This window comes from Hydra vulgaris, chromosome 14 (genome assembly GCF_038396675.1).
Source record: "Hydra vulgaris chromosome 14, alternate assembly HydraT2T_AEP".
Taxonomy (NCBI): domain Eukaryota; kingdom Metazoa; phylum Cnidaria; class Hydrozoa; order Anthoathecata; family Hydridae; genus Hydra; species Hydra vulgaris.
In genome coordinates, this window is record NC_088933.1 from 20,235,281 (window position 1) to 20,246,470 (window position 11,190).

At 27.2% G+C, this 11,190-nt stretch overlaps 1 protein-coding gene across 1 annotated transcript in view; it reads right to left on the reverse strand.

Moving 5' to 3' along the window:
- The window catches only part of LOC124819229 (latent-transforming growth factor beta-binding protein 2), a 72,979-nt gene extending 62,738 nt beyond the window's left edge, over positions 1 to 10,241 (reverse strand). The window contains exon 1 of the mRNA XM_065818540.1: positions 10,076 to 10,241. Within this exon, the coding sequence (XP_065674612.1) occupies positions 10,076 to 10,078 (3 nt within the window). The 5' untranslated portion in view covers positions 10,079 to 10,241. The remainder of the gene's footprint in view (positions 1 to 10,075) is intronic.
- Between the last annotated feature and the right edge of the window lie 949 nt (positions 10,242 to 11,190).

Here is an 11,190-nt window from a genome sequence, read left to right on the forward strand (position 1 = left end):
TGTTTTTGTATTATATAGAACACATTTAGTTAAGTGCAGCAGACTATTTTAAAAAAAGGTGTTTTTGAACCACCCTAATGCCCAATACGTAAACAAATGAAGCAACGTTTTTTGTCTTTTAAAATTTTCCTTCTCGCATCTAACTGTGTTACAGACATGGATTGTTGGGACAAATGATCCTTGTCACAAAAGACACACTTAAAACTTTCATTTTTATCAAGATGTTTATTGTAAGAAGTGCTATAGTTTCTTCTATTGTTGTTTGAGGAGCTTGAATGCAATGTCTCATAAGATAAGTGTCTTCGATCTTAAGCAGAAGCATTCGAAATTGACTTTTCATGCGCTTGAAGTTCAGATTTAAAAATTTCAAGAATTGTTTTTATATCCCAAGAGTCACAGCCTTGAAATTGTCTTGAGATAATGAGATTTAATTCTTCAGGTAAATTTTGCATGAGAATTGGTACAAGCAAAGGACCATACATAGAAGAGGTTATATCCAAATTCTCTAAACTATGTATTCGAATTTCTAGATTGTCATAGGTTTTTCGAAGCTTTGATACATCTCTAATATCAATAACTTTATCTAGTGAAAGTAAAGAGGTCATGTGAGCTGATATGAGTAGTTGTTTATTATTGTACCGCTCTTTAAGTAGGTTCATGGCAACATCAAAATTGCTATTAGCTAAAACAAGACCTTTGATAGTTGAAGATACCTGTCCTTCAACTAAACTGCGAAGATATGTCAGCTTTTGGATGCCAGATAAATCATTGTTATTGGCAATTGCATATTCAAAGTTCTCATAAAATGACAACCAATTTTCAGGCTGACCATTAAATGGTTTTAGATTTATTTTTGGTAATTTGACTGAGTATGATTTTGACTGACTAGAAGTACTTGTATTTGCATCAGATTTATAACTATTTTCTGCGTCCATGAGCTTTGTTATTTATAAAATGTTCTTACTAAAGTAGACACTGAACTCAGTAAAAGTATCTTTCTCAATTTCTAACTCAGCATCATCCTCAATTTAGTACATAATTTTGTCATTAAACTATTCAACTTTTTTAAATTTTTCAATTAACGTATCTTGAAAACTAGATAGGCTTTCAGCAGCATCTTCAACAGAATCATAAGTGTTAATACAAGAAAATGCTTTTTCAAACATTTTTTTAATAGAATTATTATTAGTCGTGCAAAATCGACGTTTATTTGCATGAGACATTACACGGAAATATGTAAATAGGTTTATACTCAATGATATGCAAGATTTTAAATTTTAAACATGTGACAAACTTTAATCCGCTTAAATCTTTGTAATCTCTAATAAAACAGCTTTAAAAATTAACATGCAAGTTCAATGTAAATAATATCTCTCTCGGTGGGCTCCAATATAGAATCTTGAAAGTGATCTACTAAGTAAAAGGTAAATAGGTATCAAATCAATAGAGTACTTCAAGGTTAAATCATCTGAAAATACAAGCCTCCATTTTACATATTTTCACTTAACAACAAGAAGCCGTAAATTCGGGCCGTATTAAATATAATCTAAACAAATAAGTTCCCGGAAGATACAACAATGCCCTTTATCTTTCGACAAAACCTGCTTTAAATGTAGTCAAATCTGCTATTTCTGCCAAGCTTGCGCCACTGTGCAAACATGGCAGAAATAGCTCGTATATAGGGATGCTGACTCATGCATCCCTATATACGAGTTAAAAGTTTCTTCATGCCAATCAGAAATAATAAATGCTGGGTGCTGAACTCCAAAGTAAAATGTCTAATTTTTACACCCAAAACAGTATTAGGTTGCATGTACAGCTAATTTAAACTTATCTAATTTTAAATTTTTAAGAAAATATAAACTACGTCACAAAACAACCTAATTACTTTTATTATGTTACTTTGACATTTGTTGTTGTTTTTCTTTTCTTTTTTTTTTTTTTTTTTTCAAATTCTTTTTATGACTTTAAAACCAGTAACTAAATAAAAGAATAAAGTAAAAGCATACACACTAGTCCGAAATGACTCAAAACTTGAACTTGAGTTTCCGAAGAAACCCTTTGGGGGGATTAAAGTACACATGCTCCCATTTCAAAAAATGCAAAAATTGAAATCAAACTATTTCGTCCGAGAAAGAAAATTGATTTTGAATTTTTAACATTTTATGAAGAAATGCCGGTTGACATAATTATTGAAAAAAAATGATTTTGACTCATTCTAAACTGGAAATACCACCCAAATGTTTTATATTTAGCATATTTGTGTGCTGGAACATTCCGTTGTTATGTGTATGGGTTTAGGAAAATCCTTAGTTTAAAAAAAACATTAGTGTACTAAGTGGTAGTTGTAGAAATTTTGTTTGAATATAACAAAAGCATAATATTTATAATATTGAGTCTTTTTTATCACAATTAAGTTAAAATGATAAACACTAAACAATTTTAATTCACATTTATTTTTCCAAACAAATAAAAATCACATTGATTATTTCTTTTTACATTCTACAAATTTTTGCTGTTAAATTCGACCACTGATGCTTCCAATTTCATTCCATATTCTGGGAGATGAGAGGGCCTTTTAAATCTAGTCCAATTAACACTGAATCTGTGATGAATAGACTCAGCTTGTTCGCTGTTACGTCCCAAAGACTCTTTTCTCTGAGAAATAAAGTCTTGAATGTGATAAAACACTAGTTTGCAATTATCATGGGATTTAGCATTTTTAATGAAATAACTTGATTTGACACAATTCATATGACAAAGCAACTAAGGGTCAATGCCTTTTCCCGAAAAAAGAGAAAAAAACATTTTGCCAGATTGTCACCCTTATTATGACACTGTGCAAACTACAAATTTAGCATTTTTAGCTTAATTCAAAAAGCATTATTTCTGTCCTGTTATAATTACTCATACTTTGAACTTACAAATGAGGTGTTTAGAAATATACATTTAAAATTTAGGATGTTTGAATATTAACATTCTTATTCTAGATTTTTTAGGAATGAGTGAAAATCTTAATAAAAAGAAAGATTTTTATAAATTTTTAAACACAATAACATAAAAGTTAATTTCCAAACGCTCAAATATGCTACATATAGAAACATTTGGATGGTATTTCCAGTTTAGAATGAGTCAAAATCATTTTTTTTCAATAATTATGTCAACCGGCATTTCTTCATAAAATGTTAAAAATTCAAAATCAATTTTCTTTCTCGGACAAAATAGTTTGATTTCAATTTTTGCATTTTTTGAAATGGGAGCATGTGTACTTTAATCCCCCCAAAGGGTTTCTTCGGAAACTCAAGTTCAAGTTTTGAACCATTTCGGACTAGTGTGCATAAAGTAAAAGCATAAAGTAAAAGCATAAACGAGTAACTAAGTTAAAGCATAAAGTTTTTATTAAAAATGTGTTTAAAGATGAGTTTAGTTTTTAAAGTGTTTAAAAATGTGTTTAAAGCATGAGCTTAGTTTTTTTCAGTATATTCAACATAGAGTAATAAATTTTTTTTCAGGGTATTTTTTTTAGTTAAAATATTTTTAGTTATCTTTTTTGATTTTGATTAATTCATCAATCAAAATCTGGGATTACAAACTTTTAAGAAAAGTAAGATTAAGAAAATCCCCTGTTAAAGTTCCGTTGTTGTTTTTCCAGATTATCGCTAAAATGCTAATGAGCAAGAATTTCCAGTTAAAATTTTTGTCATCATTTTCATGATATATATAAATAGTACTACAACACAATTGGTATATGAATCATATTAAATGTATTCAACAAAATAGAGTGCTCAATGTTCTTAAAAGAACCGAGCAATAATAAAATAAAAGAGTAGAAAATAATTTTTTTAATTTTACACGATGTCTCGTCAATACACGTTTTCGCAGTTTCGACAATTTCAAACGCGCGCAATATATAATAGTACATTATGGTTCTTTATATGCAGAATTGCATGAAAACTAGTAAATTCACATATAAATTATAATAGTAATCTTTTAAGAAATAGTTGTTTACTTAAGATCATTTTTGTTTTTTCATAAAAAAGATATTAATTTACTTTATGTAAGTTTACTTTACCCATTTTAAATCTACAGTCTATACTGTTTATATGTTTTTGTTATATAATATTTGTAATCAAGGAAAAAAACAACAACAACAAAAAGGTTTGTACGTTAAACGTAAAAGCTCTAAATGAAAATAAAATCATACTTATTGGGAAAGAAGAATGCAATATGGTATTATATATGTATATATATATATATATATATATATATATATATATATATATATATATATATATATATATATATATATATATATATGTATATATATATATATATAAAATTTAAGTGACATCTTTAACAGTATGTGTAATAATATTATAAGCATTAAAACATCATATAGGGTATCATACTATTTATTTCTTTATTCGCGTAATATTTCGGCTCATATAGTGAGTGCCATTATTAAACTGATTAAACTGTTAAAAAAAAAACAAACGTTTTTTTAACGGTTTTATCAGTTTGATAATGGCTCTCACTATATGAGCCGAAATATTACGTGAATAAAGAAATAAATAGTATGATACCGTATATGATGTTTTAATGCTTATAATATATATATATATATATATATATATATATATATATATATATATATATATATATATATATATATATATATATATATATATATATATATATATATATATATATATATATATATATATATATTATAAGCATTAAAACATCATATACGGTATATGACAAATGATTTAATGCTGTATATATATTTCATACGGTATATGACAAATGATTTCATGCTGTATTTTACTAATTTTTTCATATGAACTTTTTATTATAAAAATTACACTTTAAGTATTAAGGTATATTCCCTAATTGACAAGCATTTTCCTAAAAACCACCAACTACACAAAATATTTAACAGAAACACAATTAAAATAAGCTACTCCTGTATGCCTAACATCAAATCTATTATCAACTTACACAACAAAAATATTTTATATGGTGATCTAAAATTATCAGAAAAAGCCTGCAATTGCATTAAAAAATCTCTTTGTCCACTGAACAACAATTGCTTGTCTAACAATATCGTTTACCAAGCCACCGTAAGCTCAAACAAACCTCAATACAACGATAAAGTATACATTGGGATAAGCGAAACCTCATTTAAGCTACGTTATGCGAACCATCAAAAATCTTTTAACATAAAAAAATACAAAAACGACACTGAATTGTCTAAGGAAGTATGGGAGTTAAAAGAAAACAATTTTACAACTTCAATCAAATGGAATATTATTATTAAACACTGTAAATCATACAATCCTGCGTCAAAAATTTGTAAGCTTTGTTTAAATGAGAAATTCGAAATATTATTTTACAAAGGGAAAAATCTGCTAAACAAAAGAGGTGAATTAGTTTCTAAATGCAGACACAAAAATAGATTTCTCCTTTCATTATTTGATAGCGGAGATTAGTTTTCCATTACGTCTTCTTGTAATATAACGTCAGAACTCATTCTACCGTAGTTTGTAATTTTTAAACGGTTTTTTTATATTTTTGATTTTGTACTTCATGGCTGATGATTGCCGATAGGCATGAAACTTTAAGTCCCATTAAAAGTTGTTTTTTCTAATATTTAATTATAAAACGCTCTGTTTTTGAAAAAATATATATTTTCTTAAATATTGAGCACTTTACAACAATCAAGAGTTTAGTATTTTTAATACTAAATTATACAACAGCAATATAAACGCTCATTTCAGTTGAGCACTCTACTCAAAATTGTCCAAGATGGAAAAAATAAACTTTAAATACTCAATCAAAAATATACCCATACCATCTGAAAAAGAATTTATACTGCAGTTACTCGAGAAAACTGAAGCTCTTATAAAAAGAATGAGATGGAAAGCGTTATTTTTTATTAACAAACAACTCGGTGATGCGTCTAAGTGTAATGATTTCACTAACTATGGAGTAAAATCTTCGAAGTGTCCTCCACAAATTAAAGAAATGTCACCATTTGAAAAAGATTTAATAAATCTTGTTAAAACTATCAAATTCCGCAATCTCAGCAACGCATTTCAAGAAAAAATAAATAACGACCTTAAATCTTTACGCAAATCTAATAAAACTTTAATTCCAGCTGACAAAACCTCCAACATGTACAAAATATCTAAAGATGATTACAACCACCTTCTAAAAAACGCAATCACTTCCATTTATAAAAAGGCCGACCCAAATCTAAAGAACGTAGTAAATAAAGAAAGTAAGCAAATTTTGACAAATCACGATATTTTTAATAGAATCGAGATAAATGGAACTGCCGATTGTTTTATAACTTTAAAAGATCACAAAGCCAACTTCATAAACAACCCTACTGTGCGTCTTTTAAATCCTGCAAAGAATGAGGTAGGAAGATTGTCCAAATTTATTTTATCCAATATCAACTCGGAATTAAGAATCAGGCTCTGTTTAAACCAATGGCAAAATACGCAGAATGTGATAAATTGGTTCCGAAAAATTGATGATAAACACCTTTGTAAATTTTTAGTATTTGACATAAATGATTTTTACCCGTCAATTGATGAAAACATGCTAAATAAAGCAATTGCCTTTGCCGAGCAACATATAATTATAGATGAGCAAAGCAAATCCATTATACGTCATGCAAGAAAATCTTTCATTTTTAACGATGGCATATCATGGATTAAGAAAAAAGCAGGATTATTTGATGTTACCATGGGAGCCTATGATGGCGCGGAAGTTTGCGAACTAGTTGGGATTTTTCTTTTAGATCAACTTTCGCAGTTTTACAACAAAAATGATTTTGGTTTATATCGAGATGACGGGTTAGCTGTTTTTAAGAACAAAAATGGCCATCAAATGGAACAAATAAAAAAGCATGTCGTTCAAGTTTTCAAACGTAACAATCTCAACATCTCTATCAATTGCAATCTTAAAATTGTTAACTACCTTGATTTAACTTTTAATCTTACTCAAAATTCTTTTCAACCATACTGCAAGCCTGAAAATAACCTAAGTTATGTGCATGCTGATTCTAACCATCCACCTAGCATAATAAATAATCTTCCAAAAAATATCGAGCTAATTTTGTCCGCCAACTCATCAAGTGAAGTTATTTTTAATAAATCGACACACCTTTATGATTAAAGCAATCGGGTTACATTTATAAATTGACATATAAACCAAGTATAAATAATGTTCCAAAAAATAACCGCAAACGAAACATAATCTGGTACAATCCTCCATTTAGTAAAAATGTTACAACCAAAATTGGTCAACGCTTTTTAACCCTAATTGACAAGCATTTTCCTAAAAACCACCAACTACACAAAATATTTAACAGAAACACAATTAAAATAAGCTACTCCTGTATGCCTAACATCAAATCTATTATCAACTTACACAACAAAAATATTTTATATGGTGATCTAAAATTATCAGAAAAAGCCTGCAATTGCATTAAAAAATCTCTTTGTCCACTGAACAACAATTGCTTGTCTAACAATATCGTTTACCAAGCCACCGTAAGCTCAAACAAACCTCAATACAACGATAAAGTATACATTGGGATAAGCGAAACCTCATTTAAGCTACGTTATGCGAACCATCAAAAATCTTTTAACATAAAAAAATACAAAAACGACACTGAATTGTCTAAGGAAGTATGGGAGTTAAAAGAAAACAATTTTACAACTTCAATCAAATGGAATATTATTATTAAACACTGTAAATCATACAATCCTGCGTCAAAAATTTGTAAGCTTTGTTTAAATGAGAAATTCGAAATATTATTTTACAAAGGGAAAAATCTGCTAAACAAAAGAGGTGAATTAGTTTCTAAATGCAGACACAAAAATAAATTTCTCCTTTCATTATTTGATAGCGGAGATTAGTTTTCCATTACGTCTTCTTGTAATATAACGTCAGAACTCATTCTACCGTAGTTTGTAATTTTTAAACGGTTTTTTATATTTTTGATTTTGTACTTCATGGCTGATGATTGCCGATAGGCATGAAACTTTAAGTCCCATTAAAAGTTGTTTTTTCTAATATTTAGTTATATATATATATATATATATATATATATATATATATATATATATATATATATATATATATATATATATATATATATATATATATATATATCCACACACATACATATATATGTAAATATACATATATATGTATATATATATATATTGTATATATATTACACATATATATGTATATATATATTGTATATATATTATATATATTCATATACACAACTATCATTGTGCATTTTCACACTCTTTAAGAGCTTTTATTTCTTTTATATATATATTCTATAACACAAACATATAAAGAGTATAATATAAGCTAGACTTTAAAATAGTTAAAATAAACTTAAATAAAGCAAAATCGACAATTTTATCATGAAAAAAGAAAAGAAATCTTATGTAAACAATTGTTTCTTTCAAGAATGTTTTCATAATATATCTGTGTATTTACTTTCTTTCATGCGATTCTGCGCATAAGGAACCATGACGTGCTATTGAATATGCGTGCGCACGGAATTGTGAAGAGGTCTATTAACTCATCAGAAATGAAAGATCAAATTAATAAACTTCAATTTATTACAAAGATTAAATTACGGGTCATAAATGTTGTTAATATAGTTAAGAAATTTTAGATTTATATTTTGACTTATTAAAGTATACTGTAATATTTCACACATTTGGAATAAGTTGACTAATGTGATCTAGCTAAAAACTTTTTTTAAATTAGATATTTAGGAGCTCCAAGAAGTCCTAATAGTCTTATCACAGAGCACCGCATTTAATAAAGAGGTTTACGCTTCCTTCCTTACCAATGATGCACGTGTAGCTAGAACCGGCTTCGAACAACGGAATTCCTGTTCTTAAGAACTTAACTACTACACCACGGCTGCTTTGGATTTCGTATTGTAGTTTTATTAGGACAACAGTTATCAAACTATTTTAACTTTGCAAAATATAACTTTGTCTAATAGTTGACGAAATTAAAACTACTGAAAAACTTGACTGCATGTTGACAGTTGACAGTTTTATACTTAAATTTAGATTATTAAATACTTTAGCATACTATAAATCTATGCGATAGCACTTTTTAGATTTACGTTTTGTTCGTATTCTTAGTTTGCATTTTTCCGAATTTAATTGAATTTGAATATATTATTGGTTATCATTCATATTACTGGTTATAGGAAACATTTTGCGTTAAAATTTTAAGACAGCTTTAAAATTTGTTTGTTCGTTTAACAAATCAAAATTCAAATAATTTGTTGGGGCCATGATGAGACTTTAAATTTAGCAATTAAACAGAAAAAATAAAAATCTTTTTATACTTTTTTTTAAGATTTTATTCTATAAATATCCTTAAAGTTCTCTGAAATAAAATGTTGTCTAAAAAAGTGAGTCTACATTACATTTTATAAGACACAAAAGTTATAGTTATATAAAATTTTATTTTGTGGTAGGTGGGTGGGGAAAAGAGAGATAACGGAAGGAAAAATGAAAGTTAAATGATATTACGGTGGAATTTGACACCTTTAGATAAACCTAGATTAAAATTTAAGTAAGCAAAAAATATTTTAATATATAACTCAATTTTTTTTCCTGGTCCCAGATTCTATTTTTTCTCAATTTTTTTGAAGACAACGCACAAGAATTGAGGGGCAAATGTTTGTTTGTGTTTACAAAAGAGGAGGAAAAACTTTTAGCAGCTACTTTTCAAGTTTGAAAATTTCTTTAAAAAGTTGAAAATTATATAAAATTTTGACAAAGCAATGCCAATATCTTCTTTAATATTTTCAATTTTAAAGCAGCCGCGGCGCTGTAGTGAGTGTTCTGGTCAGAACTTAGAGTTCAGAGGTTTAATGCTGGCTCTGACCAGATTGAAAGCCATCCGCGGTGCTTTGTGATCAGAGTGTAAGGATTACTAGGAGAACCTTAAAAACCATTAAAAAAAAATAAAATAAAAAAAACCCGTGAAATTAAAAAAATTTACCAACCATTTTTTTGTGATGTGATGCTTTTTCTTCTGTTTTGATATTTAACGATTTTTCTTAAATTATTTAAACAAGATTAAAACTATTAAACAGATTAAAGTTTTTAATTCGAATTAAATTCGTAACAAGTATGTGACCGAAAGTTTTACGCACGAAATATGTTTGTTTTATAAAAGAAATACTGTATTGCGTGGTTGAAAAGACTTATCTTGCAATTATTATGCCAAATTTGGATTTATTTTGTTTTTATTTACTATGGCAACGACACCATCCTTTTTTGAACAAAGCATTTCAAACAATCTTCTGGTTGTAAGCCAATGTATTTTGAGATATATTTAGAAATTATTTTTCCTAAAAAAATTTAAAATAAATAAAAATTGTAAAAAATTCTCAATTATTTTTTACCATCTCTTCATTTACTACACGTTCATTTTAACGGTTCACAACGGCAATACCATGCGGTATTCTACCGCTACCCACGTTCGTTTGTTTCTAATTTTTGATCATTTATTGTTATTTTTTTATCTTGTATATTATATATTTTAAAACTGAATGCCGTTTAACTAAATTACAAATGTGTTTTGCGAGTTGCTTAGGACTGTTTTTTTAAATCAAAATGTTTAATATGTACAAGTTATATAATACAGTAAATTAAGTATGTAATTATAGCTCAAAATAACTATTTGTGTTTTTAAAAAGAATTCGATAGTCGAAAAGACGATAGATATTAAAAAAATTATAGATAAGAAATATTAAATTAAATAAATGGAATCGCTGCTTTGTCTAGTGTCTGTGTTTTCATTTTCGTCAACATATAGAGCCCTGGTGTGCCACCTCTTCATCAAACTATAAATAGACTGATTGAATTTGTTTTTTTGATCACTAAATGAAATGAAAATAATAATAAAAATGGCTTGATTAGACCGTTAAAACTGAAAACTTAAAACGTTTTAAGTCTTTTTTATAAGTAAATAAACAATCCTTCCATTTGGGCCTATATATATATATATATATATATATATATATATATATATATATATATATATATATATATATATATATATATATATATATATATATTTATATATATATATATATATATATATATATATATATAT